This window comes from Peromyscus californicus, unplaced genomic scaffold, assembly GCF_007827085.1.
Source record: "Peromyscus californicus insignis strain IS unplaced genomic scaffold, ASM782708v3 Scaffold_7__1_contigs__length_154581171, whole genome shotgun sequence".
NCBI lineage: Eukaryota > Metazoa > Chordata > Mammalia > Rodentia > Cricetidae > Peromyscus > Peromyscus californicus.
Genome location: NW_026294595.1, coordinates 106,331,433 through 106,355,222, shown reverse-complemented (window position 1 = coordinate 106,355,222; position 23,790 = coordinate 106,331,433). Strand labels below are relative to the sequence as shown.

Here is a 23,790-nt window from a genome sequence, read left to right as displayed (position 1 = left end):
GAGGGAGATCCGAGTCCTTCGAGTAGCTACAGTCAGATTTATTCTTACCTCTGATGCAGAGGAAAATAACAGGGCCAAAGTTGGTATTATTCAGAGTGTGGCCAAGGTCCTGGGGCTATAGCCCCACGCCAGTCACGCCCATTCAGCCCAAGCACAAGCATCCTTCAGGGCTGTCTCAATGCCACTATCCCACCATAGCGGGTGTGAGATCTTGGGCTGGCCAGTCGCCCCAGAGAAAAGAGGAGGGGCATCAGACACATCCAGGCGCTCTAGCATCGTTTAACCATCCAGCCCTGAACCTACAGATCCCAGGCTCTTGCTGCTCTCTGGCGGCAGGAACCCGGAGCCAGAGCCCCGGGGATCGCACCTTGTATGCTCCGCTAGGGCAAGGGCAAGCAGAGAGTGACCGCGAGTCTAAAGAGAGGAAGGGAGGCAGCGAGACGCAGCTGGGGCAGAGAGGATTGGGGTCCGGGAGAGCGGAGGAAAGGAGGACAAGCGGACAGCCAGGGCAGAGGGCGGTCGTGGGCGCCGGCGGGGACTCCCCCTGCAGCCGCTGGCCACGAAGAGCCCCTTCTCCGGCTTCAGCCCTCGCTCGCACCGGCCGCCCCCCTCCTCCCTCCCGGCCGCCCCTCCTCCGTCCCGCCCCCGCGCAGAGTCCCAAGCGCTGCAGAGGCCGCCGCCTGCACTGCCGCTCCCGGAGCCGCCGCTCGCCCTGGACACGCTTGGAGAAGGGCGCAGGGCGACCGCCCCGACCCTTCCCTCCCTGCGACTCCGCGGCCACCGCTAGCCGCCGTTCCCGCTGGGACCTTCACGGCCCCGTGGCTTCCCCTCCGCTCCCCCTGCTCCACCGCTCCCCGGAGGCCCCCTCCGCGGCGGGAACTTGGGCAGGACCGACGGGACCCGCGCGCGGAGCTGGGCTCCAGCGCTGCGGCGATGCCCGCGGGCCCCCTCCTCGCCACTTGCTCGCCCTGTGCCGGGGCTCGGGCCCCGACGGCTGCGCCGTGAGATGACTTTCCGCGACCTCCTGAGCGTCACTTTCGAAGGACCCCGCTCGAACAGTAGCACTGGGGGCTCCGGCGCGGGCGGTGGAGCTGGCACGGCTGGACCCGAGGGCCCGGCGGTGGGTGGTGTGCCAGGGACCACTGGCGGCGGCGCTGTGGTGGGGACCGGCAGCGGCGAGGACAATCAGACCTCCACGGGAGAACCGGGGGCTGCGGCCGGCGGCGAGGTGAATGGCTCAGCAGCCGTCGGGGGGCTGGTGGTGAGTGCTCAGGGCATAGGAGTGGGGGTCTTCCTAGCAGCCTTCATCCTCACCGCTGTGGCGGGCAACCTGCTCGTCATCCTCTCGGTGGCCTGCAACCGCCACCTGCAGACGGTCACCAATTATTTCATCGTGAACCTGGCGGTGGCTGACCTACTGCTGAGTGCAGCCGTGCTGCCCTTCTCAGCCACTATGGAGATTCTCGGCTTCTGGGCCTTCGGTCGGACCTTCTGCGACGTCTGGGCCGCGGTGGACGTGCTGTGCTGTACCGCCTCCATCCTTAGCCTCTGCACCATCTCTGTGGACCGGTACGTGGGCGTGCGCCACTCGCTCAAGTACCCAGCCATCATGACAGAGCGCAAGGCCGCTGCCATCCTGGCTCTGCTCTGGGCGGTGGCCCTGGTGGTGTCCGTGGGACCGCTGCTGGGCTGGAAGGAGCCAGTGCCCCCGGATGAGCGTTTCTGCGGCATCACCGAGGAAGTGGGCTATGCTGTCTTCTCTTCCGTGTGCTCCTTCTACCTGCCCATGGCGGTGATCGTGGTCATGTACTGCCGCGTGTACGTGGTCGCGCGCAGCACCACGCGCAGCCTCGAGGCAGGCATCAAGCGGGAGCCCGGCAAGGCCTCCTCCGAGGTGGTGCTGAGGATCCACTGTCGAGGCGCAGGCACCAGCGCCAAAGGAACCCATGGGACGCAGAGTACTAAGGGCCACACCTTGCGCAGCTCGCTCTCGGTAAGGTTGCTCAAGTTTTCCCGGGAGAAGAAGGCCGCCAAGACGCTGGCCATCGTCGTGGGTGTCTTCGTCCTGTGCTGGTTTCCCTTCTTCTTCGTCTTGCCACTGGGTGAGTGATCCCCTCGCATTAGACCCTTCCTTCCCTTCTGGCAAGTCCCTCCCTGGAAGGCTTAGATGACCCACAACCTGTCTGTGGACGTTTATGACCGTCCTGGTCGATAATTGTAGAGGGAGAGCAAGGGGCTCTTGGTACTCCTGAGTTTCCCTTTACAAGTTTCTCATTCTTTTTCTTACCCTTTGCAGCCATTACAAACCTTGGTCTTGCTTTAGTTCCTTGGCAATCTGGGCAAACATGTCCCTGTAATTTGTGGCCAGCAGTAGTGTATGTGACCCCCACATATACTCATCTCTGGAAACAGATACATAGTGGGCGAGGCCACATGCACTCATTCATTCACCGGCGGCAGCCCCAGGCCAGTCACCTTGTGTCTCAGCAGACACCAGAGGCCTTGCTTTCTCCAATCAGCGTTCATTCAGTGGCCCCACTGGTATCTGTGAGAACCCTGTGGGCTTTCCCTGCTGAAATCTCCTCTTGAAGGGGTTGGAGGAGGGGATCTGTGGGGATGGGAAGGACAGGATTAGTAAACTGTCAAGTGGACAGTTACTATTGTTGATAGTATTTACAGAGTGAACTAGTTCCCTTACAAGGGCCCTGCAATCCTGGGGGAAGGGCAACTGTTCTCAGGGGATTCCTCCCACCCCTTGAGGCTAAAAGCCCTGGAGCAGGGCCCAAGGGGCTGACCAGCACAGAGAGGAGAAAGGGGCAACGTTTCTAAGGCTCTTGGCTCTGGTCACTTTGCTCACTGCTGCAGCTGCTGCAGCTTCAAGCAGAGCCTCTCCAGCCTTTCCCTTGGCTGCTTGCACTTGTGAGACTCACTCAGGGAAGAAACAATGGCCTCCCTCCCGACCCTCTGCAAGTCTCCCACACACAGCAGCCACGGTGACTTTTATATATCATAATTCAGTTGTGTCACTCTCCTGCAAGTCCCTTGGTGATTTCATACTTCTTGGGAACAAAACTGTCTTCTGTAGCCTACAGAGGGTAGCCTTCAGGTGTATTATTGTCCAACTGAAACAGGTCACTGTTAGTATTTACAGTAGGGCCACAGGCATGAACTGCAGGAGTCCCCAACAGAGGCTGTTCCCATCTGAAAGGTTCTATTCAGGGAATTGCTTCCCTCCTCCGCCCTGGCCCTCACCCTCTGTGAGTAAGTTCCTTACCTGTACCTACCTATCTCTGGTCTTCTCACTTGATCTTCCCTGTGTCTGGAGGGCACACCCCCTAAACCTCTTAGCTAACTCCCAGCCTGTGGGTTTCTGCTTAAATCCCCCCATGAGTGTTTCACCCCCTCACTGGCTCTCTGGCTTTTCCTTTCCACTGCATCATCCCTGATGGTGCATAGCATCCCATAGCACCCCGAATGGTGCCTGGCATTTGAGGAGCATTATCACTCTTCATTGAGGACACAGACTCTGGTGCCAGACAGCTTGAGTTCAAATCCCAACCCTGCCTCTTGATCACTATGTAGCCTCAGACCTCTGTTTCTTCCTCTTAAAGTGAGGATGGGGATGACAGTAATAATTCTGACCTTGACAAGTGTTGTGAGAGCCAAGGAATTGCTGTGCATGAATGTGATTGAGGCATATGCGAATGTCGTACAGTGACCACCCTGCTTCCCCCAGATCAGGAGAAAGAATAAATCCCCCACTGGAAAATCATCCAGCCAAAGTCTCCTTTGGGGTTGGTTGGGGAATGTGAAAGCAACTAAGTTGCAGGAAAGGACTGATAGCCAGGATAAAGATGTTATGTGTCTGTCCATACACACACACACACACACACACACACACACACACACACACACACACACACACATACCCTCTCCAAGGCCCAGCCCCATGGCCTTGCTCTGGCCTTGCCTTATGGAACCTGTTCAGAGGCACCTGTGTATGTCTTCCTCACACCAGTCCCCAGAGGGAATGCTCAGCCTGGGTAGAAAATGCCACCTCCCTTTTCACATTTTCCTTTACTTCTTTTAAACTTTTTTGTTACAGAATAGTATGCAAATGAGGAGAGACTACTCTAATAATATTATAATAATATAATAAGCACCCATGGACCTATGATCACCCACACTGAACATGTGCTGAGCTTGCCGTATCTACCTTCTATCCTTCCTCTTACTGCTTGCACAGAATAGATCACAGCTGAACTCAGTGTCCCGCTTCCTCCTCCACCTCCCCAGAGGTGATGCCGGCATTTATCACTCCCAGGTATTTGTTGATACTCTTACCACAAACATCCACATTCATTTCAAAGCATAGCATTGTTCTGTGTGTCTTCAGAATCTGTACCCACTGTGCATATCACTCTTCAGTCTGCGTTTTTCATCCAACATTATGTCCTTGAGATTCATGCAGTGTGGGGCCATTATTAGTGCATTTGAGACTACTGCATGGTGTGCTGATCCAGTCTCCCACTGAATGTTAGGTTTTTCTCATTTTTTTTTCACAGTTAAAATCAACACAGCCAAAGACTAGGACTGTTTTTTGAGGTCCAGATCACATCATCTTCCAGGAGATCCTCTCTAAGTCTCCGTGACCTCTGCCCCTTGTTGGCACATGCTGCTCTTTCTCTGACCCTGTATCTCTGCTGCTGCTCCCACATGGTATAGGAGCCCTAGAGATGTCTATATCTGGCTCCAGGAAGGGATTACATGGGCGTATGAATATGCAAAGCTATCAAGTTGTATGTTTTAGGATGTGCAGACCAGCTCAAACTCCTGGCAGAGCTTAATCCTGGGGAGCTGGCAATAATGAACAAACAGGACAGATGCCAAGCAAAGAAACAGAATATTCCACTCTGCCCCGTATAGACTGAAGGGCAAAGAGGAGGGTAGGGGCTGCTGTGGAAACAAGAGGGTGGCCTGGAGGCTGTTGAGGAGGGTTGGAGGCCAGGAGGCTTGTGAGGGAAGAGATGCCCTTGAGCGAACGTTCTGAGTTGCAACACTTTGTGGGGAATGTGGCCTTCAAGGGGCCAACATGCTTTAGCTTGGAGGTGCTTGGATTTGAGCACAGAGGTTGGGGATGAGGGTGCTTGTGGGAGGGTGGGGTATCGTCTCCCAGGAAGTAGCAGGAGAAGGGTGGAAGCCAGGGGAGTACCTGTTTAGAAAGAACCAAACAGAAGTCAGGAAAGGCAGCTGGGAGAGAAGCAGTACAGCTGAGGCACAGTCGAGGAATAGCTGAGGTGCGGCCGAGCAACAGTGAGGTACAGCTGAGGACCATCGAGGCGCAGCTGAGGCGCAGCTGCACAGGTGGAAGGCCTTCAGGTCCACGTGAGTGTGCCAGCTGTGACAAGCACCAGACATGGAGGTTCTGGGGAAGAGCAAGTGATGTGTGTCCACAAAAAGCCATGGTTATAGAAATGAAAACAGCCATATGGCCACTCTCTGGGGGCCACAGTGCCCTCACTCACACCTCTCGTGTTCAGGAGACCCAGCTGCAATGGAGATGTAGCTGGTGAGCAAAAACAACGTGGGGGTAGCAAGAGTGTTAAGGAAAAGTCTGGAATCCCAGAGGAATGCTAGCACAGAGGGCCATAGCCCCCTATCAGCTACCTATCAGCCCCCAACATGCTGGCTGGTCATAGTAGATGTAACCTGAGCACTGGGGAGGCTGAAACAGTCTATTTAGTGAGATCCTGTCCCCCCAAAAAAGAGCGATATGCTTTTGGTCAAGCCAAATGTACTGCAAAGGAGGACCAACAATAGGTGTACTGAATTGTGAGGCCCCCTAAGGACAGATGCAAGGCACACAAAATCATGAAGGGCCCAGATAAGCTATAGATCATCTCATTTACATCTGCTTACTTTCCCCACAAGGAACAAGCATGGGGCATATATTCCCCAGAGGCAGGCAGAGATTACATAATAGGAACCTCAGACATCGCCTGTCTGGTGCTACATACAGCTCCAGGGGGCCCAGGGAGCTGCTGGTGCCAGGGCCGTGTGTGGAGCCTTGCAGCCCTTGCCCTGGTGAGTGGCCACAGGCCTGTCTGTCTTCTTGCTCTGTATCTGTTTCATGCATGACAGCACCCTTATGGGACGGGCCTGAGCAGGACAGCACTTCCTGTTCAGTCTCAGAGGCATTCCAGGTCAGACTGGAAAGAATACAGAACATACCCTGTGGGAGCTGTGAAGAAGAGAGCTCTTGACATCCCTGCCCAGGACAGACACATTTCCTCTGGTCCTAAGCAAGCTGGCACAGGGCTGGATGCCATGAAAAAAATCATAAGAAACTATATAAATGGACGCTGGTCATAAGCATCCCAAACTGTGGTGTGTATGGGCAAGGACAGCAGTCAGACTACTACCTAGGACTTGTCTGGAAAACTTCAAGATGGAAGATGGCCAATGTACTGATTAGAACTTCTGCCCCTGGGACACACGGTGCATGAGTCTGCTCAGCCCCAGATATCTAGACTGAGTGTTTGGTAGCCTTTCCTGTATGCCCTGTATGCCAAAGGGAGAAAGGGACAGGGACCGTTGTCCCTCCTGAGCACCCAACTGCGGGAGAGCATCTGTTCTCTTCAGGGAGCCTTCAAGGGCCGTGCCTCTCCTCAGTGTCTTCAAGGCTGTTTTATCTTGCACTTGGTTTTGATGGACATGGCAAGTGCCTCTCAGTGAGGCCCAGAAGTAGGGTTGCCCTTGAGACCTGGACATACAGGACCCAGCCTCACCCCTTGCCATTCTGATGACACTGACGGACCCTGGGTTTCCGTTTCCAGCTCCCTGGCTTTTGACCAGGTCGCCAAGCATCACTGGCTTCTGCAGCCATTTTATTTTTTGCAGTGATGAGGACCGGACCCAAGCCATGTGTTCCACCGCTGAATTACACCTCAAGTCCCCTCACTGTCCTCTGAATGTCACCACCCAGGACAGCTTCAGAGGCTCTGACTGAAGTCTACACAGTCCATCCAAGCCTCATGATTCCATTCCAGCCATCTGGAAGCCATAACTGGTCCTCTCTTTCATAGTGCTGGCCTGTCTTTATGGTACAGAGAACGTCTCTGACCCTCAGACTTAGTCCATTGCCTTGATCCAATGCACTACGCTGTCAGGATTCAATGTGTATCATAGTGTGAGGGCTGAGGACACTTACCACATAGCCCAGTAGAGTAGCCATGTTGGTGGGGTATCCAGGCTTGACAGACCTGGAATGGGCAGTCTATGAGAAAGCAGGTCCAGAGATGATGCCCAGGCAGGAGAATGGAGAAATAAACCATTTGTTCATAGACTACTATACAGCAAGGAAAAATAACAAGTGAATTTTGTGGACTTTCTGCTGAGTGGAGTAAGCCAGCTTGGGAGCATAAAGTGTGTTTACCATATGATTCTACTATGTGTATGACATTCAAAAATCGACAAAATCTAATCAATGATAAAAATGAAAACAGCGGTTGCCTTTGTGTGCGTGAGAGAGTGGGGACAATGAGTGCCAACTGGAAGCAAGTGCTAGAACTTTCCGTGGTGCTCGGGGACAGATGCAAGTGTTGTCATCGTGATATACACTTAAGGCATACACACTTACATTAGTGTTTGCAAATCCAAAAACCTGCTCTGTGTCTGTAAGCTCCTACCTCTCACAGAGCAGGTGCTCGGCGGACTTGTACAGGGCGGGAAAGTGGAGAAACCCATGTGTTTGCATATCCTGCATGCCATGGGTCTGGGTGGCACAGAACAGCCCTGTGTTTTACTTCAGTCCACTTCATTTTATTTTATCAGAGTATTACGGCATTTTATAATAAAATCTTAACTGTGCACACACTATTATTAACTGTAGGAACAATGCTGCACAGCTGGTCCCTAGCCCTTGATGATCACACCAGATGGAAGTTTCAACAGCTCCTGTTCAGAAACTGAGGGCCCCAAAGAGACGTCCGCTCTCCGGCGTGGTTTCTAGGCATCTGTGCTGTTGTGTGGTACCTTACAGGTTTTGTGCTTGGCCACAAACTGTCTTCCGAAGTGTTTGACAAGCCTTCAGGATCCGAGTGTGTTCTTGCTCTCCAGTCTACTGAGAGTTTCGGGCTCAGCTTGTACTTTCCGGCCCCAGGCCTGGCACTCACAATTTCTCTTTTATTGGGAAATGACAATTAAGATACCACAATGTGAGCTCTCAGCTGCTGACTGACACCACTGTCGTATCTGCTGTCAGTTCTGGCTCAGGTTCAGGACAGGGCTAAGAAATACAATACCTTTAGAAAACCCCGAAACATGATGCCGGAGTATTAGGGTCACAAGCTGTCTCCTCCATTTCTATCCCTAGTCTAGCCATCAATGTGGCACCGTTGTGCTGAGGCTGGTCTATGATGGCACCTCATCCTCCAGGCTAGACTGACGTTCCCTCTCCTCTGTCCTTTTAGGGCCATGCTTGAGTCCCTGTGCCCACCTGCATCCCCCACCCCTGCATCCTCAGTGGATCTGTGTCTGAGTCCATCTGCTCTGCCCTCCCTCCTGGGTTCCCGTTATGTTGAGCTCAGCCTCAGTGTGGCTCTCACCCCCCTGTCTCTGATTTTGCCTGCCATGCCTGAGAGGCAGCCAATCCCATGGCTTAGCCCTTCATTTGCTCTGAGCACTTTTAACTCCCTCTCATCCCTTACTCCTGGGAGTCTCAAATCCAGAATTGGGCCCACCATTCTCCCATGTGGTACAGCCGTGTGCTGATGAATACATTCTCATTGGCTCTGGGATGGGACTGATTTGTAGTATCAGCCCATTCCTGTGGTATAAGTATTCTCAACGTAATCAATGTCAAGTTATGAAAAACACAACCACCCAGTTCGCTAAATTCCTGAGAATGCAGTCAGCTCTCAAGAGCGAGTACAAACTACTTACTTAGCTGAGCATGCCAAACAGGTACCAACCTCTACGTAGTCATCCCTCTGCCCAGGGACAGCCTACGGGTGTCCTTGGGAGCCCTTGCAGGTTCCCTTCAGCTCTAATTCTCCAAAGTTCTTTCCTTCCTAATGGAGCTGCTTCTGCCAGCTCTCTGTACCTTGCATCTCCCTTCCTATGCACAGCACACAGTTCTGTCTAGAGCTGTTGTAACATGCTCCCCGCTCAGCATGATGGCCTCCTTTGCCCTCATCCTTACCCTACCATCTCATTGGTAGCTTTCCTCCATTATAGCTACTTGTAAAAACATCCCTTGTCACTTACTTCTTAAAGACTATTCTGATATTGGCCCTCCTCTTCCAGCCAGCAGTGCCTCGGCCCCACTCAGGGTAGCTCTTGCCGTACTCGCCCCTCCCACTTTGGCGCTGTTGCCAATGGCAGCCCCATAGTCACTCTCTAGGGTACTTTCAAGCCCCTTCATCCTCTCCTGTTACGTCAGCCTTCCCTCCTGGACTCTTGCCATCCCTCAGGTCTTACCCTGCATGCACACTTCTCTGGTGGTACCCTCAGCCTCCTTAGGGGGCCCTTTCCCTCCCCCCTCTGATCCCCGTTTAACTTCAGGTCCATATTCCAGACCCTCAAACCATATTAATTTCCTATCTTGCTGTAACAAATGACCATTGATTTAGTGGCTTACAACAATGAATCATCTTCTGGGGATGAAGGTCATAAGTCCTCAAATCAGATCCTGGCTGACTGTCTCCCTAGGGGATCTAGGGGAAAGATGTTCCCTGACCTTCCGCAGTCCCTGAGAGACAGCTCTGGTCCCTCCTCCGTGCAGAAGTGTCCACCATCACATCACCATCTGACTCTCACCCTCTGCTTGGGCCCTTGTGAGACTACCTTGTGCCAATCTGGCTTACTTGCATTAGCCGTGGAAGGTCTGGACAACCCGGGGGCCCTTATTCCATCTGCTGCACTCCCACACCCTGACGTACCAGCTTCCCTTCCTGGGCTCCCCTTTCCACTCCCCTGGCTCTGCTACTTACCATCTTCCCACATGGCAAGAGGCATCTCTGTGTCCTCTGGTGCCCACAGCCTGAGCTTCATCCTCAGTCCTTCTTCCACACCCCAGCCAGCCACTCCGCCCACTGAGCATCTCTCTCTTCAGCCTGTCTCATTTTCCCATTCCCACTGCCCTGCCTAAGCAAATCAGCCAACGAATGTCACAGGTCCTCTGTGCTGGCCACCATCACCTTCCTAGCAGGAGCTGGCCACTGACTGTCCTAACAGTGCCACGATGTCAATGCTGTGTTGTGAGAGAAAATTGACACAGGGAGGCTGAGTAACATGATCCAAGTTCCCACCTCACTTGGTGTAAGGTCTGACACTGGAACCCAGGCACTTTCGCCCCCAGCATCCTTGTTAGTGCTTGCCTGGATGAAAGACTGGACTGGGCTAGGGTAACATGTCAGCCATATTTTCAGCTGTAAATATCACCCAGACCCTTGGTCCCTACACAAACCTCCCAGGCTCTTTGCCAGATGTCCTTCTGCACTGACTGCTCGTCATGAGGAAGACCTGAGCATGGTCACGGGGCATGGCTTCTTCCTGAGTGGCCTGGGCTCTGCCAGACAAAAGCTGAAAGCCCATGGTCCCTGAGTTAAGCCCTGGGCAAGTGGAAGATTTGCCTTCCTCACTCTGCAGTGATGGCCCAGAACAAATGTTGGCCCTGTGATTGGACGGTGTCCAGGTTGCTCAGCACTGGGACTCCCATCCATGGTGCCCACTGCCAGGGGGACCTTCTGTCCTGGGCAGAAGCTTCTATCCTGCACAGACCCAGGAGCACTGCCAGCATAGTCCAGAGGGGCTTCTGCTTGGAGTAAGTCCAGTTTGACTAAGCACAGGAGCCACTGGACAGATGTGCAGCCCCAGTCACCCGATTGTCTGAGGCCACAGATTGGAGCAGGGGAGATCGGTAAGGAAGTGTTACAGAGGCTGAAAAAAAGGGAAGAGAGTGGGAAGGTGGGGAGATAGGAAGAAGGATAAAAAGAGTTGATGATATGGTAGGACCCAGCGCAGACCTAGAGGAGGCCAGAGAATGAGAGCCTGGAGTTCATATCCATAACGTACTCTGAGAGCTGCCCTGCCATTCCATGTCCTTCAGCCCATAATGGAGGCCAAGGTTCTCTGCCAGCTTCAGGGAGCCCAACAATCCTGAGGCAGACAATCCTGGGGCCCAGAAGAACATCAGACCCATTCCTGATCTATCTCAAGCAAGAAGACTGCCAGTGACCCTTCACCATAGGAAACTGGCAATGCCCTCAATATGCCCTGCCATGTCCTCTTGATCTAGATGGGGTCCAGAGCTTACCCAGGTCACCTCTTCCTGGCAGCCCCCCCATGATTCTTTCCAATTCAAAGTAGCCTTGTTTCTTCTCATGCTCCCCTCACTCACTCTCCTCTGCAGCTCTCTGAACTCCCTGGCTGCTTCTCCAAACTATCAGGGATTCTTGCCGCTTCCCGACCTTTGCTCACGCTCTTGCCTCCACCCAGAATTTACTGCAAGGGACAGAGGTCCAGAGTCCCTTGGGGAGGAGGGACAATGAACACCAGTGTAAGAGCCACTAAATGGCCAGCTGGAGAGCTGGGACATAGGGGTTATCAGGGGTTTGCGTTCCTTCTCTCCTGACCCTGCTGGTGGGAGGAGGCATGAGGACCAGAAGTTGGCGGAATTTTAGCTCCTGGTATCTCTCTCAGCCACAGGAATAGCATGCTATCGACAGAGGTCACTAGTGGGGGAAGGGCAAAAAGCAGGGGGTGGGGGACACAGTCCGATACTTCATGGCCAGCTACAACTTCTGCTCGGGGCTGGCTGTGAATTCTGACAGCCTGCCAAGGACATGCTCCTTTCTGGGGATGCCAGAAGAGGCTGTTAATCACAGAGCCAGCCTCTCAGCCTCAGAGCTGTCCATCCTCCTCAGGGCTTGGCCTATTTGCTCCTGTCCCTCTCTTGACTTACCCCAGATCCCAGCAGCTCCTTCTCAGCCTGCCCTTCTGCTCCTTGGGAAATAACACTGGCTGGGACAAACCAGGCTGCAAAGAGCCCCTATCCCCCTCCAACCCCCTCCTCCTCCAACCCCCTCCCCCTCCAACCCCCCCCCCCCCCACCGCCCGACTTCTCTTCCCCAGGTGTGCCCAGCTGGGCCAGCTGGCAGGGTTTACCTGCTGACCAGACAGGCCCCTTTCTGACCAGCAGTGGCCACATTGCAGGACACTAAGCTAGACCTCTTACACCACATCGGTGTTAGTCAGCGTTGCCGAAATCCTGAGACTGCTAAGTGAAAAAGAGAAAGCTTTCTTTTGGGTCACTGTTTGGAAGGCTGCAGTCTGTGATTGGTTGGCCCATTGTTTGGGGCATGTGGTGAGGCAGCATGTCACGGAAGCAGTGAGTAGCTGGGAAACAGAAGAGGAGCCATACTCCCGGGGACCTGAAATCCTCTAGCTAGTCCCCACTTCTTAGCTGTTCCACCACCTCCCAGTAGCTGCGTGGACGAGGGAGCACGCCTTCAACACATGGGCCTTCCGGGGAACTAACAACCCTCTTACAGGACTTCGGGAAGGCCAGTGGGTACAACTGAGCCAAATGGATGGAAACTGAGCAGGGGTGAGAGGTGAGGAACGAGAGGGAGGCCCAGTAGGAGGACCTGCTTGGGGCTAAACGTGAACTCGGAGGAAGGCAAGACAAAGGTCGCTCTACGTCTCCCTGTGTTATAGGAGTTGTGGCATGTTCTTAGAGCTGTGGAGTGCCACTGAGAAGGGACAGAGGAAAGGAGAGAACCATTTTAAAGAAAAAGCCTCCCTGAAGCTGTGTGCAGATTGGAGGGGACAGGTGGAGGCTGGAGGCTTTCAGGGATGCTGCAGCCGTCTAAGCAAAATGAGATAAATAGAGGCACCAGGCTCCAGGAGCCAGGCGGAGGGCCCACCTGCTAGAAGGGGAGCCAGGCATGGTTAGATGCGTGGGATAGACTCCTTCAGCGGGGCCAAGCAGAGTAGACAGAAGTCACATTCTGGAGTCACCGGCCCAGGGTGGAAGAGGATGAGGGATAGAGAAGCTGAATCGTGACTCCAGCAGGATTGGAGAAGGCAGTCAGTACTGGAACACAACAGTGCTAAGTGAGAAGTAAGCAGAGTGGAGACATCCAGTTAGGTGTAGGGTCTGGGCGGCCTTACTTCAGAGGCGATGGAAGAAGATTCTGGGGGAAAGCTGAGGTCCGTGTGGGTGAGAAGCAGCAAGGAAGACAGTGGCTGCTGCAGAGTGGGGGAGGGGAGGGACATGTGGAGTTGTGCACATTATACCCCCCACTCCCACCCCATCCCCATTACCTTGGGGAAACAGAGGAGCTGCTGGAGGGTTTTGAGCAGGGGACTAACAAGATCAGTTTACCTTTTTTCAAAAGTCATTTGAAGGGCTGAGACTGCTCAGCAGATAAAGTGCTTACCAAGCAAGCGCAGGGACCGAATTTGGATCTCCAACACCTGTGTAGAGGGCTGGACACACAGGGGTGTGAGCATGAAATCCCAGAGCTGGGGGGACAGACATGGGAGGGAAGGGGGACGTTAGGATAGCTGAGCTGGGGGAAAGAAAGAGCTGGAGCCTCCTCGGACAGAACCAAGGTCAGAGCCCCACGCATGTTCAGGCTGTGATTCTGTGGCTCCCGGGTTAGGTTCTGGCTGGATGAGGAATGTGGATATGGGAGGGTGGTGAAGGAAAGGGCTGTGGTGCTGGCAACGTGAGTGCCCGCTAAGCAGGGAAGGATGCAGATGCTAGGAACAATCGAAGGAGCTGGCAAATGGTCACCCTCCCGATAAGGAAAAAGAGAGGGGGAATGTGAGAGGCTGCGGTGAGCAGTGTACAGCGCCTGTAAGTAAAGAATAGACTAGCTCCGGCTTGTGCTTGCCAAGGACCCCCAGCTGCTGTGTGGAGATACCGCTCGGGCAGGTGCTGCCGTTAGACAGGGGTGGTAGTCTGGGCCACAGTCACAAGGAAGCAGGACAAAGCTTCAGGACTCAACCGTTGATGGCAGATATAGTGTGGGGTGCCATAGGGGAGAGTCTATGGGTGTATCAGTACCCACTGCATTTCAAAGTGAGTATGATGTGCTGGGGGCGGGGGGTGAAGGGCTTCGTGGCTCACCTGCCACTAGGGTCCTCATTTGGGACCGTAACAGGAAATATCTCCCAAGACCTGCTGCCCCTGGAATCTGCAACCTGCAGCACAGATGCCTGGATTTTCTAAGCACACAGTGGTCAGAAAGAGAGTAAGGACCAGATGTGGTGGAAGCTGAGGGATCATCCATCTCCCTCGGACCTTCAGTTTGCACAGGCCCGCTCCTGAGTGCCTGCCTGCATCGCTTACCCGGGGGTTTCCATGGCATATTCATCCTTGTAGACCATCCAAAAAGTAGGCAGAAAGTGAGAAAAGTTCATAGCTGAAGAAAGCAGCTGAAGATTGATGGAAACGAGTGGTAGATACCCACATCCCTCCGCACTGGTGGGGAAACCCAGAGAGCCCCTTTGGGGTTAAGCCTCAGTTTCCCATATTAGCAACTGACTTACTAGCGTCCTCCCGCCCTGTGTTAGCACCTACACAAGGTGTTTCCCTCCCAGGCTAAAGATTTGCACTTGAACCCTGTCCCAGAGCTTGCTTCTGGGGGAACTCGAAGTCAGACCTCAAGGGAGGCGGGAGGCAACTGGTGGGGCTGGAAGGCTGCCTTTGAATCCCAGCCCCTCCGTGTGTGAGGAATTCCCTGTTCCAGGAAGACTCTGGACAAGTCAGTTGTGCATAAATTAAAGTATCAATGTTTGTAGTAAGATTGGGGCAGTGCTAAAACAAGTCACAAATCTGAAGAAAAACCAGGCTGGCAGCAACCGCTGGAAAGCATAGTCCACTGGTGCGTCACCCACAGCGAAACAGAAAAGACTGCAGTCTGAGTCGGAATGTTATTTCCAGCATTTGGCCTGACTTTGCAGCCGTTGAGGGATGCTATTCTTGAGGGCTATCTTCCTGCAGGGTAAGGTCATTCTGGCATTTTCCAGAATAACACCTCTCCCAGGGGAAACCGACTTTACAAGCCCCAGTACCCACAAGCCCACTGTATTCAGTTACTGTTTCTGACCACTCTCTAGATATAGATGGTAGGTTCCCTTCCCAGGGCTGTGATGCCCTCTCTGAAAAGCCACAGGAAGGTGGCGGTGGTGGTGGTGGTAGTGGTAAGAAGATCTCAGGGGTGGGTGAGTGGGTGGGTTGGTTAGTTGATTTGCTTCCTGTCCTGGGGATTGAACCCAGGGGCTCTCAAGTGTTGCAGGAGTTCTCTAGCACTGATCTATGCTCCCAGCCCAACACGTTTGGATTAAAATTTTGCTAAGCACTGAGCTCTGAAATTTATGAATCTACATGACATCCCACCCAGAGGAGCATTACTGTCTCCAGTTCACAGAAAAAGAGAGACTTTCAGTGGCCGGCGACGACATGAGCAAGATGTAAAAGGCTGAGCTGTGTGGTGGGTGCTGCCCCCCCACTCCTCCTGCCATCTCTTAGCATCAGGAACTGGTTTCTCCACGTGGATAGTAGGTGATATGCAAAGTGGTTAATGAGTGGGGCACAGAGCCTCTGCCCCTGGGGAGGGGGGCACACTGCCCGTATTTGGAGGAATCAAAGACAGAGAAAAAAAATGCCACAGTTTGTCAAGGATTGTCACTCCTGACACCGTGTCAAGGATGAAGCACCTGGCCCCAACTCCTGTCCAGGGCAAGGCAGGTGAGGAAGTGGCCTCTGTACGGTCCCTTTGCGCTCCACCCCTTTCCCTGGGAGTGGCTTCCTTAGGGTCCGTACTGAGGATCCTAAGAGAAAGGATTGTGGGAAACAGGTTCTCGGCACCCATCCCCATCTGCCCGGAGTTCTGTTCCCCTACCCCAAGCCATGCCAGAAGCTTTTCGTCACCACTCGCCCTGGGACAGCACCACACCCCCGTAGTTTTCCAGCCATGGGTAGTGCGCTCTTGGAGCTTAACTCTGAGTTGTATCTCTCACCCGCTTAAAAATACCCATGGTTCCTAAGTACCCTTAGAGTGAAAGCGGAGCCTTCATTCAAGGCCCTCCATTATGGAGCCTAAATGAGGTGTCAGAGTTCATTCTACAGCCGCCGGCTTCATGCCTGTCCTGTCCCGGCTGAGTCTGGGATGGTTGGGAGGTGTCCCCGAGCCTGCACTGGAGCCCTGCGCTCAATGGTAATCACACTGTCACCTAGGTCCAGCACCACTTTCTGACTCCTCCACAGTACCCAGCAATGGGCAAACTTTGGTCACCCCTTAATTCCAGGCTTCTTTCTCTTGGTGCTTAGGCAGTAGGAACACTGCAGAGACAGAGTGCCATAAAACACCATACAAAAGATTGCAAATGAACTCATTTTGTTGAAAAAAAAAATAGTTGTCAAAATATTTTCATGGAACTTATAGCAGTATTGAGTTTCCACATCAACGCCTTAAAGAACAGGACGAGCTGGTTGGTGTCTTCTAGAAGGTGCCCTTTGCGGAGAAGAGGACCATGAAGAGACCTCCACACAGATCCCAGTAACTGAGCTCCATAGAGAAGACTGCAGATGGAGAAACTGAGGCTACGTGTGGTTTGGTTTCACTCTGGTCAGGATTTGTTGCCTGTGCCCAAATAACGATCAGGTCGGACTCAGAAAACAGGAAGATGACTCCTTTTTCGCCATCTATATTCACAGAGAAAGGCCCCCTTGAGCGCTCCTGCCGGTGACTCAGCTTCTGAGGTCGGCAGCTGTCAACCTCCCCCGCTACCCACATCCGTTAACTACCCGCGTCTCTGTCCCCTGCAGGCTCTCTGTTCCCGCAGCTGAAGCCATCAGAGGGCGTCTTCAAGGTCATCTTCTGGCTGGGCTACTTCAACAGCTGTGTGAACCCGCTCATCTACCCCTGCTCCAGTCGCGAGTTCAAGCGCGCCTTCCTCCGCCTCCTGCGCTGCCAGTGCCGCCGCCGCCGCCGCCGCCTCTGGCGCGTCTACGGCCACCACTGGCGAGCCTCGACAGGAGACCAGCGCCCTGACTGTGCCCCCAGCCTGCGCGTCGCACCCCCGGGAGCCCCCCTGGCCCTCACTGCACACCCAGGCCCGGGCTCCGCAGGCACGAACGAGGCGCAGGCTCCGGTCTCCGGCCGTCGAAAGCCAGCCTCCGCCCTCCGGGAGTGGAAACTGCTCGGGCCGCTGCAGAGACCCACGACCCAGCTGCGTGCGAAGGTGTCCAGCCTGTCCCACAAGATCCGCTCCGGGGGCGCGCGGCGCGCGGAGACTGCGTGCACCTTGCGGTCGGAGGTAGAGGCGGTGTCTCTAAGCGTTCCCCACGACGGGGCCGAGGCGGTCATCTGCCCTGCCTGTGAGCCAGCCGACTACAGCAATCTCCGGGAGACTGACATTTAAGGACCGAGACCAGGTTGGGGGATGTGCTGGAGCCAGGGATAGGGTGCATTGTGGGATGCTGCCTCCGGATCCAGGGCTCTGACCACACCGGGGCTCCATCCCCAGAGCAACAGGAACTGGACCTGGGGTCGGAGCCCTTCCAAGGTGGTGAGTTATGGCGCCCCCTGCTGGACATAGGTGTCCAGAGCTCTTCCTGGAAGGGAAAGACTGCAGGATTCACCCTTCTCATCCAGTCTGAAAACTGCTTAGTCAGCTGGTCCTGAAGTCTGGGCCACACCCCTTGGGGAGGAAGAGGTACAGATTCTTGCTTTGCTGCTCCCAGGGAAAAGATCAGTGGACAGTTTGTACTCCTACGGCCACCCGGAGGAAGTCAGTGGACCTACCATAGGAACTGCATACTGCAAGCTTTGGTGGCATATTGGATGCCCGCCGTACAAATCTGTTGTTTTTCACCCTAGGCCCACTGCCCCCTCCCCACGTTCCTAACCTGTATGTACCCTTCACCTGGCCCAGCCCTCACTATTACTCCCCCAGGGGCCTTACTGTTTACACTCTGTACATAATTCATTGTGCCTGTCTGTGCCCATCACTTCTCACTGGGATTCCAGGCTGCCGACAGGGGAGAGCCTTATTTATCATTTTGAAGCCTATTTATTAGTAAGAGTACTTATATTTTGTTCAGACTGTGCAAACTGTCCATCTTTGGCCTGTAATTCATATAGAGTCTCCTTTTTCTAAAATCCTTAGACCACCACAGAATAGTCGATGTTCACTTTGCTAGTTTTATCATAACTGCCTCTCTGACAGTTGCTGCCCTTTGGGGTTTATTGCGGGGGGGGGGGGGGGCGTGCTATAGAGGTCTGAAACATATTTTGGGAGTTGGTTCTCTCCTTCATCCACGGGGGTTACTATCCTTTGGTCACGGTCTTTTGGGTCTCTCAGCAAGGTGAAAGGACTTTGAGGCTTTGCTGACTTTTAAAAGTCACATAAGCACAAACTTTCTTTTTGTCTGCCTTCCTAGAAGCATCTGTGATGCTTTGAGGGTCTCGGGGAACATAGCGGCTACCAATGCAACTGGAAAGATGATACATGAAGAGATATACACACCCACGCAGACAAGTGTGGGTGATGAGAAGACCCACACCTAGGAGGCATATTCCTTTAGCTCCGAGTAAAGGCATACATCCCAGGGTCATAAACAATTCAGTCTCTAAAAAGAGAATACCAACCACATTTATCCAACCTGCATGGGAGTGAAAACTGTAACCAGTGGGCCCTTAGAAGGACAGCTATCTGAACAATTCCCTGAAACTGGAAGAGCTGGGTACCGGGGCTAACATGGATAGGTGTTGTGAACCAAAAGCGCCTGTCCTCCGCTAAGGGGGCAGTCTGCCTGAAGCATCACCACAATTCCAAACCTTTCGTGATGATTTTACAAGGTTAAAAGGGAAATGGTAGGAGGGCTTAGAAGGAAGTGGCTTAGAAAGCGAGCTGGGATCTGGGTTTCAGAACTGGCCTCCCCTAAGCACCCAGGTGCAGAGGAGCAGGTATAGCAGGTACTAGGAATATGCCACATTCTCCAAAAAAGGTCCCCTTTGTACCTACTGATGTTCTTAAAGCTAGGGGACAGGCTTTGCTATCTTCTCACAGAGGTGGAATACATGGGTGAAGTCAGAAATCAGTGAGCGGGTAGCCCCCAGTGTCAAGTAGTTGAGCATTGACCTCTTGGGTAGGAGCGAGTCGGGTTTGCTTCATAAGCTTGCTTAGGTTTGGGGGGACCCACCCAGTGGGAGTGGAGGTGATAGAATTGACAGCCTGATCAGTGTTTGTGCCAAGCACGATAATCATCTCATGGCCAGACCCTATTCCCTGGGCACACTGCTGCTCCCCACACCAGGAATGGGGTGTGAATGAGGTGCAGAAGGCTGCAGAGCCCAGAGAGAGATCATCTTCAGCAGAGGCCTCCAGGGATCGTGTTCTCATAGCTAATAAAGCGCAGCTGCTGACCTCACTCCTGGGACATGACAGGCTTGTGGTCAAGAGGGATGGACGGAAGAGTGATGGGGGGGGGGGAATGCAGGTGACGTCAGGAAAATCTGGGAGAATGCACCATTTCTTGGGGCCTTGGGTGCTTCAGCACCTCAACCCATCCTACAAATCTGTCTAGAAACCGTCTCTGAAGTGCGTGGAAGACATGAGGCCTCTGGCCTCACGTGATCTTAGAGGAGAAGGCCCGAAGACGTCTCTGGTTGGGGAAAGGATGGTTCTAGGAGCTGTGACAAAGACTGACTGCCACAAGCTTTTAAGGACACTGCTGTTTGTCCAAGTCCTCAGGCCCTTCCTTAGCCTCATTCCTGCCTCCTACCCCAGGATCCCAGCTGCCACCTACCCACTCACCTTCCTGGGACCCAGGTGCTTTTGCGACTCACCGGGGAACCTCCAGTTACCCTGGGCTCAACCCCATGCTAGTGACGTCTGCTCTGGTGCCGCCCCTTTCCTGAGTGTCAGAGTCTGCTGAAACTAACTCCTGCTCATTCCTGCTTCCTTTCTCCTTCCTCCAAAGGCTCCCCTCTACCCTTAAACATTCCCGAGGGTTGTATTCCTCTTCTCAACTCTCCACATAATCTCATCCACTCCACATCTCAATGACCACTTACACAGAAATGACTCCCAGGGACTGTCTTGAGCTCCAGATGTGTGATCAACCTCCTAGGCACACCCCAAGTCTGTTTCCTTCCTACAGAGCTGCTGAGCACGCCTTACCTCCTCCACTCTCCGACTTCTTGGTTTTACATCTTGCCGAGATCTTTTTCACAGATTCCCATCTCTGAACAAGCCCCCAAGCATCTTACAGCCTCTCAGGTCACTCACACCCACCCTGTGTTCAGTGTACTGAGAGTCCTTATGTCCCCAATAGCAGATATGCCCTGCACTTCTATGGTAACACACACTCCACTCGCCTTCCAGTTGACCAGCCCCTCCACCTTTAGGCCCCTATCATCAACCGGTCCCCGCGTTCCTCCTGTTCCAGTTGCTGACAGGTCGTGGCAAAGTGTCTGAAATCTCCATCATCCTTCCTTGTATCACAGCTCCAACTCCTCAGACCCCTCTTGACCTTGATTCTATTCCCATCCTTTTATACCCCTAGGGGACTGACTACATGGTCACCGTCTGTCCACTTGGAAGGAATTTTTTATAGTTGGCCCCCTCCCGCCCTGCTTCTTGTGGCTCCAGAGAAGCACAAATCCAGATGCTCACAGAGAACCACTGAGGGGTAGGCCCTTTCAGAAAGGAGCTTGGTGCTGTTCTCTAGTAGTCTGGGCTTCCTGTTTTCCCTTCCCCCATCCAGATCTGTACCTCAAGAACAAGGAAACTAAGAGAATGCTGACCAGGGCAGAGACCTACATTCTAAAATGACTCTGGTCTGAAAGGACCCACAGGAAACTGCAGGATGCATTTGGAATGGAGACATGAGACCTTCAGCCCAGTGGGATGGCCGTGGTAGAGTGCTTGCCTCTCGTGCATGAGGCCCTCGCTCCGATCCCCAGTATCAGGGGATAGGGTGTACCAATAAGGAGTCCAGGAAACGGAGCCACACAAACTGGGCTTTCAAAGAAACAGGCTGGAAGTAAAATACACCGGAAGCATCGCCAGCACTCGGGCTGCCCTGTTTGCACAGCTTTCTTTCCCCACTAATTAGCTCCACCCGGGTGTCTGTGTTCATTCCTTTCTACCCTGCCAGAAACCAAAGAAAGAGTCCTAATTCCTTTTCTGTTCTTTTCATAGCATACCTCTACCAATGAAATTTTACTGGGGTGTGTGTGTGTGTGTGTGTGTGTGTGTGTGTGTGTGTGTGTGTGTGTTCAGAGGATAACTTTCTGGAGTTAGTTCTCTCCTCCCACCTTTTACATGGGTTTCAGGATTCCATCTCAGGTCACTAGGCTCATGCAGCAAGCACATTTTCTCACACCGTGTCATCCACTAGTTCCTTTTCCTGAGAATGAATCAGATTGGTCCCACTCATCCTTTGAGCCAAGCCAAAGAGACCATGGGTCACTGGCCAGCTCACAGACTGGCTGATTTGGGGTCAAATCTAACAGCAGGTGAGGCAGATGGGAGTAGGAATGGTCACAGAGGACAAATGCCATCTGCACACCAGCATGGGGGAAGGGAGGTGCTCAGAAAGTGGGAGGAGAAGGTGGGTAATATTGACATCTCTCTCTCGGCACACTGGATCAGTTAAGGAGGCTGTGAGCATTAAAGACACTGATCACTCCCTGTGGGATACAAGGCGTTGTTTTTCTCACCTGACAAGCTAAAGGGTAAATGGGTGGCTAGAACTCCCACGCTTATACTGTCTGCTTCACGGTCTTCATTGAGGGCTTTTCCTCTTCGCTGCACCGTGACCAAGGGCATGCTGCTCAAGGTTGAGGAGGAGAGGCTCCAAACTGCAGCTGCAGCTAGTGCCTGCCTCCAGTCATCCAGCATCCAGAACCACAGCTCCCCTACAATCTCACGCATGCCCTTAATGGCCAGAGGTAGACTCTTGCATGAAAGACTGAGAAAGTAGGTGGGATTGGTTTAGGAAAGGGGCCCAAAAATTCTGCCAGCCAAATTCAGACTTCCACCCGACTTAGTACTGCCATCTTAGTTAGGGGTTCTGTTGCTGTGAAGAGACACCATGACTGCAGCAACTCTTACAAAGGAAAACATTTCATTGGGGCTGGCTTACGGTTTCAGAGGGTTAGTCCACTATCATCATGGCGGGAACCATAGTGGCACACAGGTAGACGTAGTGCTGGAGAGGTAGCTGAGAGTTCTACATCTGGATCCGTAGGCAGCAGGAAGACAGTGTGAGCCACTGAGTCTGGCTAGAGCTTCTGAAACCTCAAAGCCCATTCCTAGTGACACACTTCCTCCAAAGAGGCCACACCTACTCCAACAAGGTCACACCTCTAATAGTCCTACTCCCTATGAGCCTATGGGGACCATTTTCATTCAAACCACCACACACCCACAAACTAAAAATGGGGGAAAGTCAAAAGAATAATATTTTATGATAATATGTGAACATCACCATCTAATATCTTCAATTTTGCCTCTTGACTCACAAATTTATCCATTGACCTTTACAGGAAAAGCCTACTGGCCTCAGTCTTGGGATAACATAAAGGAATCATTGATTGCTTCTTGGTAGAACTACCTGGACCAGAACAGGGTTCTGGCAAGCAAGAAGCCTCAGAATGTATCAGGCAGGCAGCCCTGGTTGTCTGCAATGCATTTCAAGCTTGTATTCCGTTATTTAACTTTTTATGGGAGCATGTTCGTTGTACATCATGATGGGTTATTTCGTCTTCAGACAGCTGTAAACTAAGAGCTAGCCCCCCCTCACCAGTCCCTGGGACAAAGGAGTGATTCTGGAATGCATCTGCTTCGAGGATGTTTTCTCAGATTGGCCAAATGTAGGGTTTAGAAAGAGACCTGAGAAAACCAGAAACTAACCAGCCACCTGTGGCAAGGTGCCAGATCTCAATGTTAGAACTACAGGAAGCAAGGCTGGTGGCCTGGGTTGCCACAGTTCACTGCACTCACTGGGAAGTGAAGTCTGTAAGCTCCAACCAGACTAGTTAGTGCCCTAATGACTGAAAATGAACCTGATGGGAAGCCTGAAAGCAACTCAGCAAGCTGGAAGGCAGAGACGGAGGTTCTGGACCTGGGCCAGTGAGCTACCTCCTAGTACATCCTGCCTGTTTCCATGCTGCATCCTTCTCCATCTTCCTTGATGCATCCCTGTCTGTCTTCCATAATGCATCCTTCTCCATCTCTCTCCAACCTGAAGGTGGTGTTAAATCCTTTCTAAGTCTGACTTGTGTTTCCTTCCCAACTCTTTCTTCTTGTTCTGTGTGTTGGTCATCTGTCATGGGTCCACTTCAGACTGGAACACCAAAAGACAATCAAGAGATTTTATTTCTAAGCTCTCAGGGAACATCTTGTGGTCACCCTGGTGGACAAGCTTGTGTGTGTGGTGAATTCTACCCACACAGGAGGGATCCACATGCCTCTTGACACCCTTCAACCAGACAGTACTCTCTAGCCAGCAGCAAACACCTAGGTGAGGTCACTGAGTAACTCATGCACTTGATGTTTACTGAGCACCTACCATATACCAAGTAGGTGAGACTAAAACAATTTTCAAGAAGAAAAACAAACACGAAAACTTCAGCCTCCATGGAATTCTTGTTCTATGATATCTAGGGGATACATGATAAACTAAACAAACCCTACAGTAGGTTGCATAGAAATAAGGAAAGAGAACATAAAAAGGAAGTGGTAGAGATAGGGACATTACAC

General features: G+C 52.9%; 1 protein-coding gene across 3 annotated transcripts in view; it reads left to right on the top strand.

Annotated features, from left to right (window-relative positions):
- Window positions 1-291: 291 nt before the first annotated feature.
- Window positions 292-23,790, top strand: part of Adra1d (adrenoceptor alpha 1D) — a 60,294-nt gene continuing 36,795 nt past the window's right edge. The window contains exons 1-2 of one of the 3 annotated variants that reach the window (XM_052722433.1): window positions 656-2,102; window positions 16,844-23,644. In XM_052722433.1, the coding sequence (XP_052578393.1) occupies window positions 1,007-2,102; window positions 16,844-17,439 (1,692 nt within the window). In that variant the 5' untranslated portion in view covers window positions 656-1,006 and the 3' untranslated portion in view covers window positions 17,440-23,644. Of the gene's footprint in view, window positions 2,103-16,843; window positions 23,645-23,790 lie in introns of those variants that run through there. The other 2 variants (XM_052722434.1, XM_052722435.1) reach the window with 2 other exon arrangements.